General features: G+C 40.2%; 2 protein-coding genes across 3 annotated transcripts in view; one reads left to right on the forward strand and one right to left on the reverse strand.

Annotated features, from left to right (window-relative positions):
- The window catches only part of gnav1 (guanine nucleotide binding protein (G protein) alpha v1), a 41,723-nt gene extending 17,076 nt beyond the window's left edge, over positions 1 to 24,647 (forward strand). For both annotated transcript variants that reach the window (XM_049569059.1, XM_049569051.1), the window contains 4 exons: positions 15,455 to 15,584; positions 15,769 to 15,840; positions 19,330 to 19,417; positions 23,222 to 24,647. In XM_049569059.1, the coding sequence (XP_049425016.1) occupies positions 15,455 to 15,584; positions 15,769 to 15,840; positions 19,330 to 19,417; positions 23,222 to 23,412 (481 nt within the window). In that variant the 3' untranslated portion in view covers positions 23,413 to 24,647. The remainder of the gene's footprint in view (positions 1 to 15,454; positions 15,585 to 15,768; positions 15,841 to 19,329; positions 19,418 to 23,221) is intronic.
- Positions 24,648 to 24,789: 142 nt separating this feature from the next.
- On the reverse strand, positions 24,790 to 27,265 carry npb (neuropeptide B). The gene is made up of 2 exons (XM_049569070.1): positions 25,973 to 27,265; positions 24,790 to 25,354 (listed from the first exon to the last, which is right to left on the reverse strand). Exons 1-2 carry the CDS (start codon positions 26,234 to 26,236, stop codon positions 25,226 to 25,228), a joined length of 393 nt encoding a protein of 130 aa, XP_049425027.1. The 5' UTR covers positions 26,237 to 27,265; the 3' UTR covers positions 24,790 to 25,225.
- Between the last annotated feature and the right edge of the window lie 95 nt (positions 27,266 to 27,360).

The raw sequence follows: 27,360 nt of genomic DNA on the forward strand, positions 1-27,360 counted from the left end.
AGGCCCAAGAGATATGAGGTGGAGATGAGTGGCTTCATTCAATATGTCGATAAGACACCTATCATTTGGCTTTACACTCATCTATTGGCCACACACACACACACATTTAAAAGCATCAGTGTCTCGGTCTTATCAGTGGAGAAGCAGGTTTCTGAGGGCAGGTTTCTGAGCTCCTGAGGCAAATGTCAGGTGACCATATTCATCTCGGATCAATGAGCCGGTGACACATAATACCAACTTCTTTATCATCCTCCATTGGCTAAACTCATTTCCTGAAGCCGCCGATGGTCATGACAGGGTGATAGATATTAATGAACTCGATTTCTCTGCAGTGTGACTGATGCAGAACAAACCAGCGTCAAAGAAAGAAAAATGCCACACTGAAACGGCAATAATGTTTTTAAAAAAAGTAATCGCTGATGATACCGATGTTGTAAGAGACTCATTTTGTTGGTTGGAAGTGTTTTGTTTGTTTGTTTGTTTGTTTGTTTGTTTGTTTACACCATAGGATATTTGGTTAAAGGAATAGTTCAACCCCAAATCAAAAATACATATTTTCCCTCTTAGTGCTATTTACCAATCTAGATTGTTTTGGTGTGAGTCATGAAGTGTTGGAGCTATCAGCCATAGAGATGTCTGCCATCTCTCTAATGGAACTAGATGGCACTCAGCTTGTGTTGCTCAAAGCGCCAAAAAATATATTTGAAAAACTCAACAACAATGTCTCTTTACAGAAATCATGACCCTGTTCCAAAAGATAATCCACAGACCTTGTTGTGAGCAGTTTCATGTAGGAACTATTTTCTTTCTACTGAACTACACCCGCCAACTGTATCACCACACGGAAGGATGCTTGCGTCTGCTCATGGAAGAGCAGCTTCCTCAGTGATATGTTTGGTGAGTGCAGTTTAGTAGATATCTTAGACACACAAACAGTCTAGATTGATAAATGGCACTACAGGTGAGATGAAAAATATGTATTTTTGTTTTTGGGGTGAACTGTCCCTTTTAAATGCTGACACCATAACAGCTATGGGGTTGGTTAAGATATTTTCAATATTGCTACCATCACCATCAAAACCACCATTTTGGCAAACTATACTTTTATGAAATACCTTATTCTGACAAGTAAAAATAAAATAACCAAAAGCTTTCAAATGCATTATCAAACACTACAAGAATACAGCATAAAGAGTTAAGAGGGAAGAGCTAAATAAAGTTTAAGTTCCAGTTAAAGAGTCACTCAGTAAAGCTTAAGTATCTCTTGAAGTGAAAGTGCTAAAAGAATTTATAGATTCAGTTTAAGTTTCAGCACTGAAAAGATCTGAGGATAATGTCAGTTAAAAGTGTCGGCTGTAGTGACAATGACAGCAGTGGCAGTAGTTTAAACCATGGAAACTGAGAGAGTTAAAAGAGCTGAAGAAGTTTTGTTATTTTTCAAAGGTGAGGGCTGGACATACTGCACAAAATTATCATAAACTTACAGACTTAAATTAACAGAATTACATCTGCATCAGGCAATATCTGATGAGGAAATGGACAAGACAACTCTCTGCCCAAACATTCACTGGGCTCTGTATCATCGCTGTAGCACCACAGTGCTTTATATATAATGGTATGTTTTGACATACTTCACTGTTATCAAAAATTGCAGCTCCTGTGATTTGGATATTGCACTGATTGCCATAATTTCAATACACACTGTCCTCATTAAACATCACTGGTAAGTGGCAGATTTTGACATCCATTAATTTTCTGTAACCACTTATCCTTTTGGGAGTTGCGGGGGTGCTGGAGCCTATCCCAGCTGACATTGGGCGAGAGGCAGGGTACACCCTGGACAGGTCGCCAGACTATCACAGAGCTGACACATAGAGACAGACAACCATTCACTCCTACGGCCAATTTAGAGCCACCAGTTAACCTGCATGTCTTTGGACTGTGGGAGGAAGCTGGAGTACCCAAAGAAAACCCACACTGACACGGGGAGAACATGCAAACTCCACACAGAAGGGCTCCCCCACCCTTATCTATCTATAAATGCAGTAAACATATAGTTACATTAATACCCCTCTAATACCTCTCTGACAGTGTTTTTTTGTTTGAAAAAATGACATGTATTTGAAAAACTGTCCTGAAATCTGTTCCTTGCGATTAAAAAGCCTCTTAAATGTATTAAAACCTGGCAAATTAAAGGAGTTATCAAGTGAAGTACAAGTAGATTTTTGGAAATTGGAAACACAAAAAATATCTAAAAGAAGAGGCTGTAGGGTGATACAGTGCATTTTCTGAAAAATCGATTTAGAAACTGTTTTAAATGCTTGTGGCTACTTCAGTTATTTGAATCCCTAAAACAATCAAGTTATTTTATTATAATAATTAGACCAAATATTTACAGTCATGCAAGCTACATAATAGTAAACTTGCAGATGTGTGTTTCAGTGGTGGGCGTTAAACTGTGGAATTTTTACAATTTTTACAATTACAGGGTTGTGTGAATATTTTTCAGTTTAAGAAAATGTATAAAGGAAGAACAACTGGACTATATGGAGTTGTTGTGTAGAAGCTGTTACCGTGTTGAAGGGGAAGCGTGTCCGACTTCCACTTCTGTTTATGTTCGTTTCTTTCTGTTACTGGAAGTTTTGCTTATTAACTGTAACTGGCAGAGCATCTGTTTCTCTTTTTTTGGTTTGAGAGAGGGGCAGGTAAAATAAGATTGTTTTCTTCTCCCTGCTCCTTTTCACTCATGGAATGTGTTTTTAGAATTTTTTTTGATTGTGACTTAAATTGCAGCGTATGGACATGAGTGGAACAAATAAAATGAAATGATGGATGTAGCTACCGTAACATCACCCACTGGTTTGTGGTCTCCTGTTTTGAAGCCTTTAGTTTGACAATTTGTCTGTCGCCATCTTGGTTTTTTTGGAGCCTGAGGTGACCTGCCCTGCGTTCCAAATCGCATACTTCTACTATATACTTTTAGTATGTACTGCAGCTGCCCTTAAAAAGTATGTAGTGTAGTATGCAGTATGCATGCAGTATGCATACTATTGCGACACACTACATCTGCCATCACATCGCTCCCTGAACTCCGACCCTCTTGCTCACTTCCGCCGCCGTCCGTACCGCCACATTTGAATATTTTGTTTTGTTGTACTTCGGAGATGCAGCAAATCTCCTCTCATCGAGCTCGCCAGAGTCGTGCATGCCGTCGGAGGTGCCGGAGAGCTCTGTTGCTGTTATGTTGTAATGTATGTTGTTGTTTCTAATAAACTGACGTGTTCGTGTAAACAGTTCCAAGCCTATTATTAGTGACCTGTCTATTGAACTAGTCACCAGTAGGCATATTAACCCCCTTCACACACAGCTCTCTGTTGCTGGCAGATGTTTGATGTTAAATATATTTACAGCTATGCAGCTGCTGGCACTATATTCTGTCTGCATGTGAAGCAGCCTTACATTCACATTACTTTTATTTGTAGTGTAACATCTTCTGTGTTAGGCCTATATGTGGGCATTGGTTGTACACGCAGCTCAGTCAGTGCGTAACTTCCACTGCGCAAAGGATTGTGGGTCAGAATGGCCAAAGAAGCATGCTGACATGCATACTGCGAAATATGACCGGATGTAGTAGAACATCCTGGTACTTTTGGCATACTGCATCTGACATACATATGTATTGGGACACACTAATTCTTTTTCTGGCGTACTAAATAGTATGGTAGTATGGGTATTGGAACGCGGGGCATATTTGGACAAGAGGTTGGAGCTGTGGAGGAGATGACTCACAGACAGCCTGTTACTTAAAGCAGCCATGCTCTTAATTATACGTAACTTTAAGCCTTAATAAAACCTAAACGGGCGACTTTTACAAAATTCAACCCCACTACAGTTGTCGTTAATGTTGAAATTAGCTACAGAGGCCGAAACTGTTTCTTGTACCAGGCTGTGACATGTTTATTTCTGCTGTAAAGCTGGGCATTGTAACCTGGGAGTCTATTGGGATTGACTCACTTTTTTTGAGCCAGCATCAAGTGGCCATTTGAGGAACTGCAGTTTTCCACACTTTCGCATTGGCCTAATTTTTCAGCCTTGGAGGTGCCCACTTCAGTTAGCCATATTAGCCCAGTGGTGTAGTGGAGGGTATACTCAGGTATACGGGGTATACCCACTTCTTTTTCTGTCCAGTTACAGTATACCCATCTATCAGCTAAAAAGCCATTGAGTATGCCTACTTCCTCATCGGTATCCTACCATCTACCTAGCAGTACACCCACCTTATCAACTACCACTACACCACTGTATTAGCCTACTACCATTTGCTAATAAGCACTAAATACAAAGTACAGCTGAGGCTGATGGGGAGGTCGTTAGTTCTGCACGTATTTAGTCATAAACCAAATGATTGGACAAATTGACACACTTGAAGATTTGTGGTCCGTAAAATTAAAAATCAAGACGTCAGTTTTCACAGTGTTGGCTCACAGCAGCAGCCTGAGGGATTGTGGGTGATTTTCCACAGTTTGGTTTTATTGGTAGAGTAATGGTCCATGGAGGGTTAACAAGGATACATTCCATTGTGTGTGTCTACATGTATCACTTCCAGAAAATCAGATTACTTTCCTCCTCTTTCTTAGTAATGTCTATCTGAGGAGCACCTCCTCTCTTACATCTCATATGGAATTATAATAAGCTTCTCATAAGGTCTCTGTTTAGCATATAAACTTTGTAGAGTGAGTCAGTTTGTCAGAAGATGACTTCAGTCTGGGGCATTTGTGTCACATCTGAATGCTTCTTGTACGTCTCTGGATGCCGCTGACTTGTGTGTGTGTTTTAGCTTCTAATGACATGCACACATTTGACTAGATTTGACAGTTTAAATATTTCACATCAGGAAAAGTTTCAGCAGCAGAGAAACGCTTTGATGATAACCATATCTGTTGTCCTGTGCTGATAAATGCTGCTTTTTCCTCGCAGTCTCACTGTTTGCGTCACCGTTGAGTGACTCACAAGCTTGTTGTTTTTGCTTTTTTCTTTTAAATTATTTGTTTGTGGGGTTTTTTCCCCCTGTGAAACATTGTGATGATGACGTCACCACAAGGTGACAGTGTCAGACCTGAGAGCAGAGTACCAGGTGATGCTGCGGGACGGAGCCCAGCCACCCCGCCCTCACACACCTTCTCTCTTATCTGCCTGAATTCTTAAGCAGATAAGTTGTTAATTGACACACGGTGTGATGAGTGTGTGTGTGTGTGTGTGTGTGTGTGTGTGTGTGTGTGTGTAGGTTCGTGCCTGTGACTCGGAGAGACCAAGCCCTTGGGGCTGATGAAGAGCTTAGCATAAGTCGATGTAATTATTTCAAACTTAGCAACAAAAAGGATATTAAAGGGATTTGGAGAAGTAGATAGTTTGTGTTCCTCAGAAAGAACGACCGTGAGTTTTTCCATTCAGACATGGACGGTCGTAGTTTTACTAAGTAATAAATTAACAGATCATTCCCTCAATTATAAGTAGAGACACTAGATTTTTGGAATTCATTCAGCAGAGGTTTAAAAACACAGCAGAGGCTGCAGCGTTAATACAGATATCGAGAGTTCTGCTCAGGCTTGGTCTCATTTTGTAAATATTGAGGCTGCACTTGTAGTGAACACAATGCCAAACTGCCTCTCTCAGTTCAATGACTGTCTCTTGTTGGGTGATACTCAGGAGACTAGGTTTCTCATCTGAGCCAGCATCTGCGCCCTGCAGTCCTACTTTTATTATTCAAGATTTTTTTTATGTTGAACTTCACTGTTATAAATGATTCCTGCACTTTCAGTATTGCTGCAGGATGTGTTCGCTCTGCTGAATCTACAAATTTCAAGCCACAAATTACAGGAGGTTAAAAATGCAGGGCTTAGGCTTTGATTGGTCGATCATGCATGCCATGTAACCTTAACATTCCCAGGTTGACTCTGGCCCGGGACCTTTCGTTGAATCTTTTGTCAGTGTGCATCAGGTCAGCTGAATGTGAAATTTGTCTACAGGCAAGGGTGTGGAGGGTTTTTTTTTTTTTTTTTTTAAGGACATCCCTCCTTTGCCTATAATTTGTGCCAAATTACATCGTTATTTTCCAGGAAACTTATTAGTAGGAAATTAATAGGAAATTAGGCATGTCTAAAATAAGCATTTCCCTAAACTCTAGGGAGTTTTGAAGGAGATTTGTAAAGCTAGAAGGAAGGAGAATTTTCTCAGACAATAGAGGTGTGTGTACTAGATCGACTGATATTAGCTTATGTCAGACATGTCAGTACATAAAATGATAAATAACATTACATCAGAGAAATGCCATTTAGAGGCCATTTTGTCATTATGTACTTTGTCCACCACAGAGCACCAGCAAGTTTATTTTTATGACTCCACGCCAGCGACAGCCGTGGCCGGAGGCATTATATTTTCTGAAGTTGTATGTCCATTAATCCTATTCTTATTACCGTGATATCTCAAGAATGCCTTTTTCTTCAGATTTGGAACAAATATCCCCTTGCACTCAAGAATGAACTGATTCGAATTCAGTGGTCAAAGGTCAACATCATTGTGATCTCACAAAACATGTTTTTGGCCATAACTTAAGAATTAATTTCCTAATTATGACAAAACTTCACACAAATGTCTAATACAGTGGTTCTCAAATGGTGTGCCGTGTTGCCAGTCTAGGTGTGCCATGGGATTTTGTGATAACCACATATTATTATTGCAATATTCAACTGGGCCCAAACAAGAAGTTATGAATGAATCTATAATTTTACTCTATCAGTATGTTGTGCACACCCAGAGGCAAACTCTAGCTTAAAAAAAAGTAATTTCATTTAATTAAATTTAAAAAAAAAAACATTCACGGGGAATCTATTTGTCACCATTCACATGTGGGAATTGTAAGTGCGTGACACATCAAAAGCCCGTATTGGCAGCCAGTGTGAGGGATGATAACAGTTGAAAGGAGAAAGCTGTGAGTGGGACAATGGATCGCTTTACTGTATGGAGCAAATTACAACAAAAGGACCAGCGAAGATGACCTACCACTGAAAGGAAACAGAAAAAAATAACTGTCAGTAGACAGTGCCAATACCATGTACAGTCAAACGTAATGATCCGACACTTTACCATGGTGTCACATCAGTTGTCTTCCACAATCCTGCTGCACAAAAAAGAGGACTGTTGGCTTCACCCCCACCTTACTCACCTGCACTTTGAGCTCACATATGAGAGCAGAATCAATCTAACATTCAGAATATGTGTATTTCACGACAACCTTTCTCCTAGGATGGAAGATGTAACGCATGAAGTTGTGCACTAAAAGTTTTGTTAATCAAATCACTAAAATGACTCTCCTGCCATCCTTCTCTCTTTGCTACTCTTTTATGTCTCTCTTTTCATCTTTGTCGTCACATGTGCTTTGTGCATGTGCATGTTCATCGCATGGGACGAGCTGTAAAATCAGTGAATGACAGTCCGACTGATCTTTCCGTTGGAAAGACGAAGACCTGCAATATAAAGCACATATCTCAGGTGTTTTGGCTCCTGTAAACCCCTGTGAGAAAAAATCACGTGGTTTAAGTTTTGATCGTATGAATTCCTTAAAAAAAGGAACCAGTGTAGCTCTGCTCACACCGACAAAAATCTCCCACCCTGAATCATCTGTAAATGTTATTCAAACACTTAATCAGCAGCGCAAGGGTCCCAGTGTCTGTGTGTGTAGGCTTGCGTGTGTGTGCATTTGCATGCAAATGAGAAGCGTGTGTGTGTGTGTGTGTGTGTGTGTGTGTGTGCGCACAGTGCACAGTCTCTCAACTTTACACCCAGACATGGTCTAGTTTGCATACAGACGTCCTGTTTGACCTCTAAACCCTTGGTGTAATAGCGATCTGGATCTTTTCCTGCATCATTAACATCAACTGCTCTGATAATTACAATTACAACACTGCAGATAAGGGTGAACATTATAGGGCAAGAAGGGCGAGTGAGGAGGGAGGAGAGGAGGAGAGGATGAAGACGAGGTGTGATGAAGAAAAGAGTTCCTTTATTCTGATGAGATCAAAGTTTGGATCATGTTTACTCTCTGTATAAGGTACAGTTAGCAGCTTATAAAATATTACCTAAGTCAACATGACATCACGAGATAGTAGGTGACTAATCTCTCTGTGATAGACGATTTGATACGTATCTAGATACATGGGTTATGATACGATTCAAAAATGATATATTTTTAATACAGAACGATACGATACAGTGTAGGACCGATACAATTTGATACGATTCTATGGTTAACATTTGTTGATGTAGACATTAATCATATATTATAAAATAAAGAAGCCAATTCTCTAAAAGTGACATTCTTATAATATTTTCAAATTTGTAAAAGACCACATCCCCAAGCATTGTTGCTGTGTGGCACTGGCAAAAATAAAATAAAAAGACAAACAACAACAAAATCACATGTCAAATGTATTTATTTTTAGACATGGACCAAAAAAAGACTTGCTGAAAGAACATCATTTTGTTGGATGGGATCAATATAAAAATGAGAAGAAGTTTTAAACTTAAGTGAAGTGAACTTTAAGTAAAATTTAAGTGTTTTAAACCTACTTGTTGTGTTGTTTTTATGGTATTGTCTGTGTTTTTGTGTGTATCTTATATGGACTTGAGTCTGGAATAAAGTTTATCATAATGCTGTACAATATAAACATAAAGCAGAATAAAATAATTACATGCAATGTAGGGGCAGAATCTGACATCTCCTGTTATTAGTTGATATCATGGACTGTGATGACTAGCAGCTTATCACTTACAGCATGTCAGACTATTTCTCTGTGTTTGCTACACTCTGAGTTTGTCATTTATAAAAAGATAAATCACTTTTCTATAATACATCAATGATATTTCAATGGAATAAATTACTTATTCATACTTCAAAAACAGCATCAGTAAGTGATTAACATAAGGGGGGATCAAAGAAAATAAATAAATAAAATCAAAATCAACCAGCCACCCTCCTCCCCTGACAAGTAAAGAACAGTCCCTAAAGTGTGCTGAGGTTTGTGGAAATGTGAACTGCTCGTTTCTCCTCTGACACGTCACATACCTGAGTGCTGCCAGGGCTCGCCTGGTATTTCTGGGCAGTCATGACACTGACGAAGACTTCTTGGACCTGGAGCCGGGCTTCTTGGTCGCCGGCCGGTAAGCCGTTATCATGCGCCACCATATTTGACAGGAATACGTATTTCTGTCTGTGTCTGTGACCCTGCGTTCAACCCACAACCAGCAGGATTCGCCTTTAGTTTCTGCTGCGGCTTGGCTGCTCTCTGGTTTATCCAACCAGCATTAGCTTCTGTTCCTCATCTCCACCGGTCAAGCTGGCGCTGATGTTTACAACCATTATCGTTGTCAGTAATGCCTGCTATGAGCATGCCGCCGGGCCAGCTCTCGCGTTGTTTCCGAGATGCAAACTGTTAAAGTCAGTCAACCGATTGGTAGTCTCGCTATACCCGAATCCATGACTCTACAATCAATTCATCTAAGGATTCATGGCTGATTCGTATCGATTGAGGAGGCTGCTACCAATGTAGCCATATCTCTCGCTTGTCAAACCGGATATCCGGTCGTATCGGTTAATCGTTCCCAACCCTAGTATTTACCGTAAGCTCCAAAATTCTCATTTACATATACTTTGCGACCGGTGTCTCATCATGTACGTGCACCATCTTGAAAATACACCTTTAACGTTTTCACTTGTCGGTTTCCGGTTTCCGGCTACAGGCAGAGTGACGAAAAGCAGCAGCAAGCAGGCTAGTCACAAGTGTCGGTGCATTTGAAAAAAGGCAAAAAGGCAATGTGACCAGCAATTTCAAAAAACGAGGGTCAACATTGGGGTAGCCTTTCCCAGGTGGTGAGAGCTGCCGAAGCAGCTAACAGTTGTTAGTGACCAGCACCGCTAACAGCTATTAGCGCTGTTAGTGCTGTTAGCGCTGTTAGTGCTGTTAGCGGCACTGGTGATGCAGTGTTGCGAGGAGAGGGATGAGGTGTGTGAGGTTGAGCCACTTGTCAGTTGTCAAAAGACAAGACGTGATTGGTTTGTTTCGATTTACACCCGCCCCAACAGCCGCCCCATTGTAAACACAGCCAGCATGGTGAGGAGGGGGTTTGTCAACTCGTGTCGCGTGTGTCTGTGTAGGAGCCTGAATGAATACTCCATGAAGTATCAGATGACATGATTTCATCAATGTTATCATAGCTTTTTGGAACACAGCAGCTACCGTTGTTGCAATACGCATTTGAAACAGTGAGGCGCTAGAGTGCGCTATCTGTTTGAATGCAATATATGATCTCAGCACTAGATGGGAGAAATTCCTATACAGTGCCCGTTTAAGTGATCTTTCCCCCATATCAGCAACAGGCCGGCAGTAGACTTTCAAGAATTCAGTACATGCACCATAGACAGACTGTAGTCCTAAGCTTTTAGTCATAATCACCTCTCCAACCAGTTATGCTCATTGAAATGTTAACACTTTAGAAATTGTAATTAAATCTCTCCCGTTTACTCCGGTCACATCTTGGCAACAGTTAAGACAAAAAAATCTTAACTCCAGATCCATTGGGCTTTTTCTGGACCTTTGAAGCGCATCTTTCCTGAACTTTGTAGAAGCCTCTGTGCCTGCCTGAAGATGATAATAAAAGGAATATAGTTAAAAGATGTGCCAGGTGGACTTGTAATAGTGACATATGGATAAAATGTTGACACCTTTTTGAATGCTAAACAAAACAAAGCAAATGCCACTAATTAGCAGATGTATGCCAAACTAAGATAATGAAATTATACCAGCCAAACATCATGTTACCATTATCATTGTGAGTGTATTAGCACACTGATGTTATAGCTAAAAGCCTCACTGCTTCATAGAGGCTGTAGTTACACTGCTAGCATGGCTGACGACTTGGGGGCTGCCCATTGCTCAGACAGTTCAGTCAAAGCTCAGTCAGAAAAATGTCCCATTGGACCAAAAGGCCAACAGCCCGATATCCTGAAAACAAGAATAGGCTATATACTCTCCCAAACAGAAGCTCTTGGGTAATTTCAATCAAGAAAGGAAGAAGAATGGAGTAAAGATAATATTTAATACAGAATATGAGTGTACAAATTAACAGATGATTTGTGCTTATGATGATTTAACAGAAGTCTTTAGCACTTGGACACCAGAGGGAGATATTTTGTGATCGAGGGACATCTGAGCGCAGCAGGATAAATCCCCCCATGGAGTCCAGACACTGGTGGTGGTGGTGGTGGCTGATGACTCTGAGGCTGCTGACTGCTGAGGCGGATGAGGCTGAATCCATAAAGACTGGGCGATGATGGGAAGATGGAGGGGGCGCACGACAGCAGCAAGGAAGAACTATAGCAGAGAAAGAACCATATTTAAAATGAGGAGCAGTAAGATGATAGGCTGACAGAGAAGGTGTGTCGCTGTGTTATTGGTTGATTGTGAATCAGCTGATGACTCAATTGACAGACCCAGACGTGCAAGGAGTGAATGGCAGGGGGAGAAAGAAACTTACAGCCTGAGCATGAAAAGTATTGTCTTCCTGACTGAACTTTCGCCAGAGCTTCATTAGTCAATGGACCTTCCTACTGTGGGGAAGGCATGACACACTCTACTGTGGCTAGTACTCATTGCCTTTGTTGGTTGGGTTGGTTTGGTTTAGGCATGTGAAGTGAGATTGGTTGGGGTACGGGTAAGAAATAAGGGTAAGCCGATCAGAGGGAGAGTAGGGCGGGTCATGCCATAGTAGGAAGGTTGGATGTTGTCATTTTGAATAATAATTAGGCGTGTGCCTCTGTTTGGGAGAATGGACATCTTATTTTTGGAGAAACAGTCCTTCGGAGCAATGGGTGTGTTTTGGGGAGATACCAGACTGTTGGACATTTCTCAGCCTGCTGAGACACCAAGTCTGTACTTTGCATCTGAAATTGTCGCACTTTTAAGAATAAATACAACCTGATGTTGAGTGATGTTTTGCGCGTCTGTGTTTCCACTTGTTCATTTCCCCTCAATAAAGAGCTGCATTAACTCGAAGGATGCTCAAATGGAAGGTAGGAGATGGCACATCTGGCTTTGAAAATGTGCGAAGTGAGACAAACTGATCTGTGTTACTCTCTGTGTTTCTCTGCTCTTAATCCTGTTGTGTTTTTCTCTCTCACACTTTTGGAGAACATTGACCTTTACGCTTTTTTGTGCTGCCGTGTCGTGATTGTCTCGGCGAAAATGTTGTGATTGTCTTGATGAAAATTGAAAAAGGAGGGAGCCCAGTCTGCGGAGACGTGCGTCGCGCTCCTCTTAGTGTGTGTGTGCAAGAGAGAGAGAGGGATGGAAAATCGCATATTTTAGGAATATCTGACCTTAAACCAAAACCAATACAATCTGTCATTGATTAGAGGTACCCATCAGTGCCAGAGTCGGCTGTACCATCAGTATGGAAGGTCATGAACACAGAGAGAGCACAGACGTACACTTTTCCACTGGAAATTGAATCCTGATAAAGGACATGTCAGTCACAATGAGATTTCATGTGACATACTGACACGCGCACACACACACACACACACACACACACACACACACATACACACATACACACACGAATGAATATAACTTAAATACAGTGCTGTCTGATGAATGACATATATATATATTGTAGAGAAAAACAGACTTTCTCCCCCCATAATTTTCAAAAGTCATCCACATGTAATATTAGAACACTCTTGCCCCAAAAATAAGAGCAAAGAACATCTTTTGCTGTGCTGCTACCTGAGTAATAAAAGGAGTTCAGAAATTGTCATATGTAAGAGCAAATGGACAAAATGACTTCTCTGTGGTGTGAGTCACTGCTGTGTGTGTGTGTGTGTGTGTGTGTGTGTGGTGTGTGTGTTGACGCTCTTGAAGGTCTCTGATTGGAGTGTGTCACCCTGCTAAATCAATAGCACCTGGGCCCAGATCACAGTGTGAATCTCTCTTATTTCTTTCTCCCTTTGTTGTTTCTTGACTTTTCTTCTCTACATCTTGAATATTTGTTTTGGTTTGTTGAACAAATTATTAATTCAAATTCCTCTGGCATCTCCCATTTTTGTCACAGGCAGGGTTCATGACACTGAGCCCTGTTTCAAAGCTGACATTTTGACTTGTCATAGCGGTAAAAGCACAGGTGTAGTTAATGACATTAACACTGGCTCATTTCTTTTCAAGTGTCCAACTAAGTCAGACCAGTGAGCCAGTATGCACAGTACAAGGCACTGAATGTGGCACACCTAAATAGGATGCAGCTACATTATTGCTATTAATTACACCTTTGTTTTTTTTCTGCAATGACATTACAAAATGTCTCCTGAGCGCCCAGGTCAGCTCGTCGAGCAGAGATATGCTGTAAATTTTATGAGGCCATCAGAGTTTGTACTAATAAGAATAATCAAGGCTGCATTCTCAGACACTCCCTATTCACTTGGTAGTGCACTGTACTTTAAAGTTCAAATTCTAAGTGTGAAAGTTATGCACTATATAATGCTCTTATGAATTCTGCCCATTGCATGGACACTACAATCCCATTGAGTGAACATGCAATGGGCAATCAAACAATCAAATGTGTCCCATTTGATAAATGTGAAAATTACAGTCGTGCCACTCTGCAGCTGTCGGTGAGGACACAAATTATCAGTGACTGATGAGTGACTGAAATCTCAATTCACTGCTCCACATGAATGCAAAAGTTGCTCTGTGCCTGCTGGATGTGTCACTAAACAGCTATTTGCTAGTATAGGCTACTTGCTGTATCAACTATATTACACTAGCAAAGAATAAATTAATGAAAAAAATTAATGAATACTGGTTTAAGTCAAAAAGATAATGTGTCACCAACAGAACGTTGCAGAGAGTTCTGCTTGTCTTTATGTTGTTAAAGATATAATCTTTTTCACTTTCTTTTTTTTTTAAAGATATATTTTTGCAGGCATTTTGCTTTAATTTGATGGGACAGATGTGATGTGGTTGGGGGAGGTGATATGCAGCAGGGGGCCATGGGATGGAATTGAACCCATGGCCGCTGTAGCAAGGACACAGCCTTTGTAAATGGGGCATCTGTTCTACCAGGTGGAGCTCGTGGGCGCCCCCTTGCTTTTTCTTTCTTTTTTTTTGGTTTGTTTTGCAAATCTTTCTCTTCCTTTCTTTGCACTTTGACCAGGGCTGTAAGAAAATATTGATAAACTAGAGTAATACAATATCATATTTTGTGATAATGTATCAGTATCACTTTGTTATTACTAGCTTACATGCAATTTGTGTTGCCCCCAAAAACAACGCTGGTGAACATGACGGCAACTCAGCCAAAAGTTAACCACTAAAATAACATCTAAAATGAACAAACTGTCTCTGAAATGTGGGGCACAATGAACCTTGCAGATTATCTGACAACAATGATAATAATTCACTTTAAAGTTAATAAAACAACATCTAAATTATAATTAAATTTCAGCTGAAATTAGAGGCATTTTGCGCCATGCAGTGAATGAATGTAAACCCTGCAAATTATCTGAGTTGAATGTGGTTGTGCATTGCTCTGATCGAGCCATTATATGCTAGTTTTTCCGACACAGTCTGCATGCCACTTTGTTTCTAGATCAAAGTACTGCCAAATGGCGCTGGTTTTGCGAGAGGACATCTCTCCAATTTCCCACCGTGCTGTTTTAAAACTCCAGTCTACTCGAGCATTACCACAGGGAGGGGAACTGCTGTCTGACAGCTGTGTAGCCCCTACTAGTGGTGGGCGGTTGCATGACAGTAAAGCGGCCTTAATAAAACACTGATTGGTTTAACCGACTCATATTTCTGGGGTCGGACGTTTAATCGTTTAGACAACTAATCGTGTGCATCCCTAGTCTGCAGAGCACTTGCTCTATGGGCCCTGGGTACACAAGATCTGGTTAAATTTATACCTGGGAAGTCAAACTTTTTTGGCCTCATGCACCTCTGAGCAACTTTAACAGGAATGGACAGGGCTCTCTTTATACATCCATGGTTTAAACACCCAATCACTATATCCTTCAGTGTTGTAATCTGTCTTCAGCCATCTCACTCCACACTCCAACATAACTGTTAGTGTAAACACAAAGAAGACGGGTGTATGACACAGGCAGAGTCATAAGGGGCAGACTACTAGCATTGATAGTTTTCCTAAAGTTGGACTTTATAAAATGCAATTTATCACAGTATATTGAGGTGGTATGTATCGTATCATTAGTTTCTTGCCAATGCACACCCCTTCACACACACACACACACACACACACACACACCTTCAATTCCTCACTTATCCACCTTTCTTCTTTCTTTGGGCACCTGTCAAACTTTCTTGTTGTCTCGTCTCTTTGTGTGTAGGATGTACGACGTTGGAGGCCAGAGAACTGAACGGAGGAAGTGGATTGCTTGTTTCGAGGACGTCAGGGCGGTGCTGTTTGTGGTGTCTCTCAGCGGTTATGACATGACTCTGGTTGAAGATCCCTCCGTGGTACAGGCTGCACTCAGTCACCCCCCTCACAAATGTTCATGTCTCCAGACAAAACAGCTTGAGACAACTTGTTAAGTCTCAACCAATCAGATTACGCCCCATCCTCTCAGACCAAGTTTTAAAAATGACAAAAGTGTTTGCTCCTCTGCAGCTGCCTGATGGTGTCATTGTCTTCTCTCTGCAGAATCGTCTTCAGGAGAGCATGAAGCTCTTCTCCTCCATCTGCAACAACATTTTCTTCCGCAGCACATCCATGGTGAGATATTCATTAGTCACGTCCCTCTTCCTCAGGAGAAAAGATGTAGTAAAACAGATGTAATCTAAGAGAACTTTAACTCTCAGAGAATTGCTTCCTGGTAATTTGCAGAAAAATGGTTTCCTGAGTTACAATAAGTGACACTATAAAAGAAAATTTATTCACAAATATGGAGTTTCACGGGAGTCTTTGTTAATGGAGGAATCATAAAGTGGTTGTGAAAGTGCAACAATTATGTGTATATGTGTGTATATGTGTGTATCACGCACGCTCTGTTCAGTCATTTCTAACTCACACTGGTGCCTCACCAGGCTAATATTTCTTCAATCTGCACCAAAGCTGTGAGAGTTTATTTCATGTGCCACCCTGTACTTAAGAGCAGATGCCTTAAAACAAACCATCCTCACTGTCTCAGTTTGGTGTGTTGGCCTGCTAATTTGCCAATAAGCACCAGACACAAATACAGCCGAGGCTGATGGGAAATACATTAGTTTAACAGGTATTTAATCGTAAACAAAACAATTGCATAGATTAACGTTTTGACCTGGTGATGGTGCTAAAAGGAAAAATCTGAGATTGTTAGTGCCGGGCTTTAAAGCCAATTTGACATAGTGGCCAAACATAGAATTACAACTTAAGTGTCTGTCATGATGTCATGTAGTCCAAAAATACCTTTTCCCATAGACTTACATTGTGAAAGTAACGTCTGTATATCAGTTGATGCATTTCTTTGAGCATCAGGGTTATGACTCTTTGCACTTGCATTAATATCTGATCCATTCAGTCCAATAACAATTTTTCTTCTAGAAAAGTCACACAATTAAATCATTTTATCAAGTTACCAAAGCGCAAAACCAGAGATAAGCTGCTCTGCCAGTGAATGTCTCACCTGCTCTATTGGGCCATCGATGTAGAAGATCTGGGTAATTTTACAAACTGAAGTCAAACTTCAGTTTGTGGCACACAAAAACAAGGCCCAGGCACAGTCTGTATTCGTCATTCAAATAGGGAAACCAAAAGATCGATACCATGGATTCAAGACGCCACTTAGCCAGTTAGCACATTAACAAGACAACCTGCTGTTGAAAGCAAAACTAATAATATTTAACCTGCGCTTGAACAACAACACAAGGAAGCTCAATGGCTAAAAACATAGTCTGTTTGTTTCAATCTCAAACACTCTTGACTTCAGTATTTGTCAACAATTAAATCGTAGGCAACTGGACTTTGATTTTGTCTAGAAGACGTTTCGTTTTGACGACGTCAGACTAGTGAGGACTAGTCAGACCGATGCGTTGAGAACTGATGAAGCCGCTTGGATAAGAGGTGAAACGTCTTCTAGACAAAATCAAAGTCCAGTTGCCTACGATTTAATTGTTGCCAAATATGGAATTGACCTGGATAAATGAGAATATCCACAGACTCTTGACTTCAGTGTTTTGTTTGCTTTCCTCACTTTTGTTTCTCTTCTTGTCCACTGGGCTGAACTGCTAAACAGAATGATTTCAATCTGCAACAGTGATGCAAATTGCCAAATAGGCCAAGAAAAAGCCAGTAAGGGCCGACTAGAGCTAACGGTGCAGCAAACCCTGCAAAACCGGGGTGAAAGACACTCACCGATGGCCCATCATTGACCGACGGTCAGCTTGTTGCGTCGCGACTTTTTGATCTGTCTCCTTTATCTACTAATCCAATATGTGAAATACAGACTAGTTGTTTCGAAGTTGAAACTTCTGCTATTGTTGAATTATCCACCACTCACCCTGAGATGTGGCTATAGCTTTATTTAAATGTCACAGGACAAAAGGGTCTGGCTGAAGTGGGAGGGAACCAGAGTTCAGCCTGACAATTCAGTTTGTGGACGGAAAACATGGACGAGTAGAGGCGACGCAAGCAACCTCTCTTTGTAGCTCCTATTTGTTCTCTATGACACCATGAGACAAGAATAACACTAATGTGTTTGATAAATGCAGTTTCCACACACACACACAGGGCCTGGCCCCGGCCCTTTGTCTCCGAGTCCTCTGTCACTCGTAATTAAACAGGGAGTTGTAATTAGGGTGGGCTTTGGTTAGGCTAAATTTTCCCCATGTCTGTGTTTTTCCATTCTTGTTCTCTATGACACCATGAGACAAGAATAACACTAATGTGTTTGATAAATGCAGTTTCCACACACACACACAGGGCCTGGCCCCGGCCCTTTGTCTCCGAGTCCTCTGTCACTCGTAATTAAACAGGGAGTTGTAATTAGGGTGGGCTTTGGTGAGGCGACATTTTCCCCCTGTCTGTGTTTTTCCATTCTTGTTTCCGGTAAATGATCACATTAAAACGAGCGTGTAACGAGCTTGTTCAATTTATTCCACTTAACTCGCATTTAAAGCCCACTTAAAACACAAGTCACTGCAAATTGACACGAGAGTCACCTGCTGTTTAGTCTGCTGCGTTTTCTGCAACTTTTCCAGAAGGCTGTCACAGTGAGCTCAGTTTTTAACACTTTTGAGGAGCCTGTGTAGAAAGAAAACTCCAATTTCTGAGCAAACAAAGGCTCAGTTTTCAGTCTGGATATATTGAGAGTGTGAGGATGAGTCATTTACAGTTGGTGTTTCGTCACAATCTGAAAGATCTTAACAAGACAGTAGCAGTTACACCAAAGTATCTCTATTAGTAAATGATTCTTTATTTATAACCACAAAGCTTTTTTTATTTAAGGCTTCATTAGAGCCAAATGGGCAATTAAATGTGTGTGACGTGTTTATGTGCAGAGTTGTGTGTGGGCCTGCACGTTAACATGGCCAACAGGCTCATTAAACAAAAGTGTTTAATGATACCTTTTTAACGTGGGAGGGAAATTTGTAACCTCCACCTCAATTAACTCTTCACTGTGGCTGGTCAGTGATAATTACACACCCAGGTGTCGCTCTGTGTCCTGTTCATTGAAAATCTGCGCCACCATCCATCCTTCCCTCGTTATTATCTTCTTTTTTTTGCGGGTTTGTTTTATGCAAGCTTAAAACTTGGTCGTAGTTTTAATTGGTCGACTACAAAGCCAGAAGTACGTGTGAAATGCGGTGGCTGCAGAGCACAAGTTGAGATTAGAGGTAGTAAATAAAAAAGAAAGAAAGACAGAGATTAATGAAAGAAGTAGTTGAGCTTGTTGAGTGCCGGCACCGGAGACTATGTGAGTGATTGATTGCACACTGATGAGAAGAGGGAGGTCATTGATCCGCCATCATCACCCCATGCTGGTATCAACCCAGCTATTGATTTTCACGTTTTAGGTAAATATCTGTAAAGTGACAATGAATGTGACTCTAAAAACGGATTTATTGGTTTCATTGTTTTTGGTTAGTTATTGCTCTCACCAAGTCATTTTCTTTTGTCTTAATATCCTAACGATTGATTTTCCATTTCCTCAGAGGACGACGCCTCTGACTTGTGATGAGCTTCTCGTGCTCTCAGCTGATGGTTTCTTGTGTTTTTTTATTGCAGATTTTATTCATGAACAAGATAGACCTTTTTCAAGACAAGATTTTACACTCTGGGAGACATCTGCGGTTATACATGCCTCAGTATAAAGGTAGGACTGGTTTTGTTTTCGGTTCAGTGTGTTTGTCTGTCGGCAGGATTATCAAACAACCTACTGGCCTGATGTTTATGAAACTTGGTGGAAAAGTGTAGCACGGGCAAAGTAAGAACCCATTACACGTTGGAGCAAATCACACTAACAGGGCACATACATAAATTATTTTTCTCTTCTGTTAACAGTGAAAGACAGTGCATTTGGCCTTGGCGGAATAAATGCCATACACTTTAAAATCCAAATATTGCCAAGTTCACTGTAGTTACTGTACTTATGCACAACTGTAGTTAATTGTAGAAATGTGACGACAGGAACAGGAACAGTAATCAGCGGCGCTTTTCTTCTCAAACTAAGGTGTAACTATGGAAATGTGAATACACACATATCACATTTGGATTGCATTCAATTGTATAGGTGTACCTAATAAAGTGACCAGGGAATATATATTGCAAACAAATGTGTTTTTCCTTCTGCCACAAAAAAGGTTTCTTCCTAAAACAAAGGTTATGTTCCTCATAATTATCCATCCAGAGGAACCCATCAGGAAAAGACATTTTACTAAAAAGTGTGACTGTTATCATCATGTAATGAACAATACATCATGAAATAGACTTTAATCTCATCCTTCCTCTTCATGAGACAGTTTATGCTAGTAATTTAGGTTTTCACCAAACATCTACAAGCCAAAATTCTTTATACACAATGAGCCATTTGTGTTGAGCATCTTGAACATGAACCTGATATTTAAAAAATAATTAATTAATCACTTAATCACACAAAGCAAAGATCCAGATATGTCATTGCAAACTGACCCAGTTAAAGATGTGACTGTTTACAACATCCAGAGATACTATTAAGCTACAATATCCTGGTGGTTATTGAATATAAAAAAATAAATTACCACGTCAGCTATAAAAAGCCAATAACATTAAAAGGACGGACCAGTGTGCACTGTCTAGGGCCTTACACTGACTGTGTTATTACTGTTATATTATTTTTAGATTTTTGTATCCGCTCAGCGTTTCGCTCCCCACGTCCCAGCGGGCTCAACAGGGGCTGTGCCCTCTCTGCTCTCATGCAAATGTCAATATAAATGCTAAAACTCTTGGGATTGGCATCAGCCAGCAGAGCAAGCGTCTATTTCATACTGACTTCAGATATGATGACTCGTCTAATTCATCAGCTCCCGACCTTTTTCATTTGGTGTTCCCCCACAGTTCTATCAGATGAGCTCATGTACACCTTCACCAACAACAACCCGCCATGTTCTTACTTTGGTCATGTGGATTAATGTTGAACTGGGTGATATATAATACTATTATTATATAAAAGTGGATATTTTTCAACAATGTTTTAATACATGATCATAAAAATGGACTGTTCTCTTTCTTTCAGTGCTTCTGCTCAGTTTGCATTCCTATTAACTATCTCTATCACTGCGAGCAGCAGAAGTTGATGTTTGAATCATTTATCTGTTACTTTCAGGTTTCCATTTCACCTTCTCTGCTTGCTCGGTATCAGTGGTTGTAACTAAGTACATTTACTCAGGTACTGTGTGGCTGAGACCTTGTCATATTTCAGATGTCTGAGTTGTTAGTAGTTTCATCAAAGTACATTAAGTAACTTAAAATTGTCCAATATTTTACAACCTACAAAGACTGTAGAAAACCACTGGAATTAACTTCTTAAGTGTATCTAACATAAATAAACCAGCTTCAATAGAAAAATGTTATGTATGCATTGAAACATCAGTATTAACTGCAGAAGCCCACAATGTGCTGAAAAGAAAAGATCCTGTACGTCATTGTAATAAGAAACCTACTCAAAATAATGAGATAGTATCTGAAAATGATGACTTTGTTTTCCAAAATAATGACTTGGTGTCTTAATGTAATGAGACTTTTTTGAAATAATGACTAACTTATCTCAAAATAATGGCTTAGTGTCTCTTTACAGTAACAAACTTTATCAAAATAATATTGACTCTCAATATAATGAAAACTTTTTCAAAACGATGAGTATCTCGAAATGACATATATCAAAAAATGAATAACTTTCTCAAATTAATGACTTGGTGTCTCAAAATAATGACTAGTATTGCAACATAATGTTAGTATCTCAAAATAATGACATGGTGACTCTGAATCATGAGCTTGTATTTTGATAGTGAGAAACCTTAAAATAATGACTCGATTATCTCAAAAGAAGGACTTGCTTTTCTTAAAATAATGACTTAGTATCGCAACACCATGAGAATTTATTTCAAAATAATGTTTTAGTATCATAAAATAATGACATAGTATCTGAAAATTAGAGACTTTCTCATATTCATGACTTAGTATTTTGAAATATTGACAGTGTCTTGGAATCATGACTTGCTACCTCGATATAATGTGAATTTTTTCAGAACAATGACTCAGTTATCTTAAAATAATGGCGTAATATCTCAAAATAAGGACTTGTGGCAACATAATAAAAACCTTTTCAAAATATGGACTGACTTATCTCAAAATACTGACTTAGTGTCTCATAATAATGAGGTTGTATCTGAAAATAGGAATCTTTCAAAATTATGAGAAACTTTCTTAAAAAAAGAATTACTTACCTTAAAAGAATGACTTCGCTTTTAAACATAATGAGAATATGTTTTTTTAATGACTAACCTCAAAATAATGACTTAGTATTGCAAGATAATGAATTAGTATTTCTAAACATGATGTAGTATCTTTTAATATTGACATAGTGTCTTGGAATCATGACTTGGTATCTTGATATAATGAGAAATTTTTAAGAACAGTGACTCAGTTATCTCAAAATAATGACTTAGTTTCACAACATAATAAGAACTCTCTTCAAAATAATGACTTGACTATCTCAAACACTGACTTAGTGTCTCAAAATAATGAGATAGTATCTGAAAATGGGAATCTTTATCAAAATTATGAGAAACTCTTAAATTTTGACTTGCTTATTTCAAAATAGTTTTCAAACATAATGAGAATCAGGTTTTTTCATGACCTACCTCAAAATAATGATGTAGTATTACTAAACATTGACTTAGGATCTTTTAATATATGACTTGGTATCTTGATATAATGACATTTTTTTAATTTTTTTTTTTTAGAACAATCACTCCGTTATCTCAAAATAATGACTTACTTTTCTCAAACTAATGATTTAGTATCTCAAAATAAGGACTTAGTATCTCAGCATGCTGACTTAGTGTCTCAGAATAATGATAGTATCTGAAAATGAGAATCTTTCTCAAAATATTTAGTAACTTTTAAATGACTTACCTCAAGATAATGAATTAGTATCACAAAATATTCACTTAATATATTGAAATAATGACTTAGTATGAAACTATCTCAAAATAATTACTTATCGAAAAATAGTGACTTGTTATTTTGAGATATAAAGTCATTTGTGAGATACTGAGTCATTGTGATAAAGTCTCTCGTTATAATGACTTACATGATGTGAGGGTGTGACAGGCGACTCAGGTTGATGTGATGCTGCTCCTGCTCCGGTTACTGTGACAGAAACTGTACTACAGATCAGCCTCACAAGAATTTCTAATCCTATTTGTGTGTTTATTTTTTACCTAAACACAAATATGTGAATTGAAATTTCTATTTTGTCAAACTAGCTGAGCTGCTTCACCGTCTTCCCTGGTGTACCAGGCTGGGATTCATATGTCTAATACTCATCTTAGAGACAGACCTTTTCAGTTTTCTGTGGAAAGGAGGCAGATGTTTCTCTGTAATGTTTGATTTATCCCCCTCCTCATTTCTCCTCCAGGTGCAGACTGCGATGTGGACTCGTCTGCCCGCTTCATCGCCGCCAACTTTGTCTCACTCAACACCACTCCTAGCAAACTCATCTACCACCACTTCACCACGGCGACCGACACCTCCAACATCCAGGTCGTCTTCCAGGTGGTCATGGACACAATAATCAAAGAGAACCTTGAGGCTGTGTCACTCCTTTAACTGCCGGAGGGGATCTGAGTCTTCACCGGACGGTCGCTGCTGTCAACCTTTGGATGAGTCATTTTAAAAGACATGAAGACTGCCTGCTCTCCGAAGGTGCAGCCTGGGAGCTCCGCTGTTGTTTGCATCCTCTGTGATGCTTGATTTCATGTAGAAAAACTCTGTCAAACATCAGTAAAGGAGAAGGACCACCATGCTGATCCTTTGTCTCGGGGTTGAGCCCTAAAACATTGACTTTTGAAACCCTGTGTTGAGAGTAGTGGGCATTTATATTTTTGTACTGTACTATAAATCAGACTATGAATGGTGGGGTTGCCTTTTTTAGGACTTGAATAGACACACCATTTATTTGCCCATCTCTTCCGCTGTGTGTGTGTGTGTGTGTGTGTGTGTGTGTGTGGGCAGGACACAGAGGGAGTGAGGATTTACTGTTTGTCCGTTACTTCCTCTGTGCAGGGGTTCACTCATGCATACCACGGTGTGTTCTCTCCTCTCATCCATCACCCCGTCTGTGCACATCCTGTGTGCGTCACACCCTCCTAATGAGGCGGTGATCACTGTAAAAGCACCTCTGTTGTGTTTACTCGTCCTGAGCTGAAATCACTCCTGTTCACTGTAATCTGTGCTTGAACTCGTTCCCCTGACTCTCACCAGTCAGCGATGATGCTACTTCATATTAGAAAAAAGAATATATGTGGAGAAACATCCCTGAAGCCTCCAACTTGTGTTTAATTTCCTTCCTTCCGCCTCTGATGATTATTGTTTTATTCTGTGACACACGCACATAAACTCATAAACCCTGATTTGTCAAGCAGGATGATGCTTCCTATATGTGATGTGTGTGGCATTAACTCCGCTGGGGTCTCTGAAGGCTCCCCTGAGCAAGTGATGATGCGATCACACCGGCTCCTCTCTGACTCCAGTAATAAACAAGATCTGGTAATGACTGATAGGCTCTGATATGCATACTGAAGGTGAAAGAAAAGAGAAAAACACCCCCAAGTGCCTTATGATGAAGTGGTTTTGCTGTCAAGTAATTTAAAAGCCTCCTACAGTACGTGTATGAAATGTCAATTTTCCCTTCATGTTTTTTATCCCCCAACTTTCAGGGTGTATTTCATACTGTATCTTTACTCTGTAAGTCTCATAGCTGATGTCCTCACACTTATTTTATGGTTTGTACTGTGTGTTCTAAACCTGCAATACAAAATAAATGTGATAGGCTGATGACTGTATTTTCACATCATACTTCATCTTCTTTAAAGAAGACCATGAAGACTGGTGAAGGGTGCAAATCAAGGCGGTGGTGGATCAATTATTTTCCTTTTTCATTCCCCCACTAGTTGAATATTCACAGACAAATTTGAGCCACACAACAGGTTACCAGTGTTTGTTCATTTTAATAGATAAAATAAATAAAAGTAATTTCCAGGAAATCTGCTCTGCAGTCAATTGTCTGGACATTTAATACATTTTGGCAACGAAGGGTACATGTCAGGGGTTCAACAGTAAAGACAGGAAGTCATCTGGAAAGAATGTGGTTTCAACTAACATCTCTCGCACTGTTTTTTTTTTCTCTTTTATACTCCTGTCTACACAACCAAAGCAAAACTGAACAATGAGTTTTTGTTTAATAAGAGGACATTCAGAGTCTGCAGCGGTCCATCATCGACAGTGATCAGGTTTTCCTCTGCGCCGTCACCCCACACACACTCATCCACCCCCCATTCCTTTCCTTCATATTTCGTTTCCAGAGAAGCGCACCCGGGGCTCGGCGGAGGACCAGGACCGTCTCCGCCGGTCCGGCCGGGACTCACGCGGACAGGCAGTCCAGGGAGTCCAGGGTGAGGAAGACGTCCGCCTTGCACTGGAAGGTGCCCGTCCCGTCCCGCAGCAGCTCGCAGCTCTTCAGGTTTGGAGAGATGTCCTTTACGCAGATGGCCTGCAGGAGGTGAAATTAAGCAATGAGAGAAATTAAAGTTAATGGGAAAACCGGTACAATGACACATTTCTGTAGAACTAAATCTTCTCAATCTAACCTCAGTGGCTCTTATTTCATTTACCTTTAACATCAAGTGGCACTGTGTCGTTTTGCAGCAATAAGAGCAGACTATTGCCGCAATAAGACAAATGTATAACAGTCGCTTATTAGACAAATCCCATGTTTTCATTCTTCCTATATTTTTGCCTTTAAGTTGGAGTTGTTGGGAGATCATAACGACTTAAAATTTCGAACATTACTTAAATTACCTTGTCAATGACCGTCTTGTCACAGTGTTTTAATGCTTCTGGCTGTGGTTTGACCTGCAGCACTCGCTGGTTTGCGCCTTTACGCACGATTTTGCCCCTAAAAGTTTGTTCAGTCGTCTTAAGGATAACAAATGTGCTTCTGATCTCTTGTTTACTTGCTTTATTTGTAAGTTTCAGTATTTAAGTATCGCTATAAATGTGGCTGCTGTGGTGCTGAAAGGAAAGCAACTTTTACGCGCATCTCTTCTTCATTTTATCGTCAGTGTAAAATCAACAGAAGCCCCTGTTATAGTAACTTAACTGTACTTACCATGCTTTTCAGTATGGAGATCTGCCTGTTAGTCTCTGGAATCACGTTGTTACCTGCCGTCTCCCCGCTCTCCATCAGCGTCTCCTCAGACTCGGACCTCCGGACGTAAGGCGACCTCCTGATACCGGACAGCAAACCGGAGGCACGACCCACCGAGTAGTAACTGGGCCCGGTCGACTGCTTGTACCAAGCTTCGACTGGATGGCAGGAGATGAGCAGAGACACACCGACGCACACCACGGCAAACCTGACTGACCTCTCCATGTCTGCAAACGTCTTGGCACTTTTTACGCAAAAGGACGACGGCGCTTTTTCTCGTCTGTTGTTGATCAGAGGTTGACTTGAGATTTTGCTGGGTGTTTGGAAAACTTTCTGTTGCTTATATAGGCTGACTGGGCGACGTTATCGTGACCCAGGACGTTCGTCAAATCAGAGTTGAGGTGGGCGGATGATGATCCGTCTTAATGCAGGAGAAGGAAAAAAAGACCAATCCGAATTGATCAGCTTTTTGATGGTTTGGTGTGTGTGTGTGTGTGTGTGTGTGTGTGTGTGTGGTATAGAGTATGAGGGGGTTGAAGATGTATAGGGACGTCAGTCCATCTCTGACGCTTGTAGAAGTCGTAATGACGTAAGTGGTCAAAACTGAAAGATGTCCACTTAACTTTTAAATTAATGATGAGGGGGGTTTTATGTCTCACTAATGAGACTAACTAATTGTTAGGTTAAAATTGCCTGGATGTCTACAAGCATCAATACATCTCATAAACTTAAAGGGAAACGATGCCCACTTTCAATATTTAGATGCTATTCCTGCTTCTGACAGTCAAAAAATATTAGTAAATATAAGCAACTCTCTCTAAAATCCATAAACTAGGGAGCTAAAACCCAAATTTGTGGTGTCATCAAGTATAGAGTCTGGTGCTGCTCCATAGGCAGTGAATTAGGGAGATGTTCTAGATGACACTAAGAGCACACAGGAATGTTCTGGGTATATGGGAACATTTTCTGTGTCAGAACTGAGACACAACACAAGTATAAAGCTAATTTGGATATATATAAAAAGAAAACAAACATTCTGTTGGTCCACAAAATCAGCCTCCCATTCACTGCTTACGGAGCAGCTCCAGACGATACCTGATGGCATCACAAGTCTGAGATTTACTGTGGTTTCTGGCTTTGAGAGAGAGTAGCTCATGTTCACAAATAGATTGAACTTTCCTAGACAATGGATATAACATATTGGAAATCTTAATCTAGGTGGCATTCCCTCCCAACTCATCTCTAGAACCACTTTCAAACACAAATGAAGAGCCAGCTGATACTTTTTTGGATTTACATTCAATTTTTCCGAGAAATAATCACCCATTAAAAGCCTTTAAATTGGGTCA

This window comes from Epinephelus fuscoguttatus, linkage group LG3, assembly GCF_011397635.1.
Source record: "Epinephelus fuscoguttatus linkage group LG3, E.fuscoguttatus.final_Chr_v1".
In the NCBI taxonomy this organism is placed as follows: Eukaryota; Metazoa; Chordata; class Actinopteri; order Perciformes; family Serranidae; genus Epinephelus; species Epinephelus fuscoguttatus.

Coding starts and splice junctions, on each gene's coding strand:
- npb (XM_049569070.1), bottom strand. CDS start 26,236: ATGGAGAGGTCAGTCAGGTTTGCCGTGGTGTGCGTCGGTGTGTCTCTG. Junction 25,355..25,972: donor TCTCCATACTGAAAAGCATG/GTAAGTACAGTT, acceptor CACCTCCTGCAG/GCCATCTGCGTAAAGGACAT.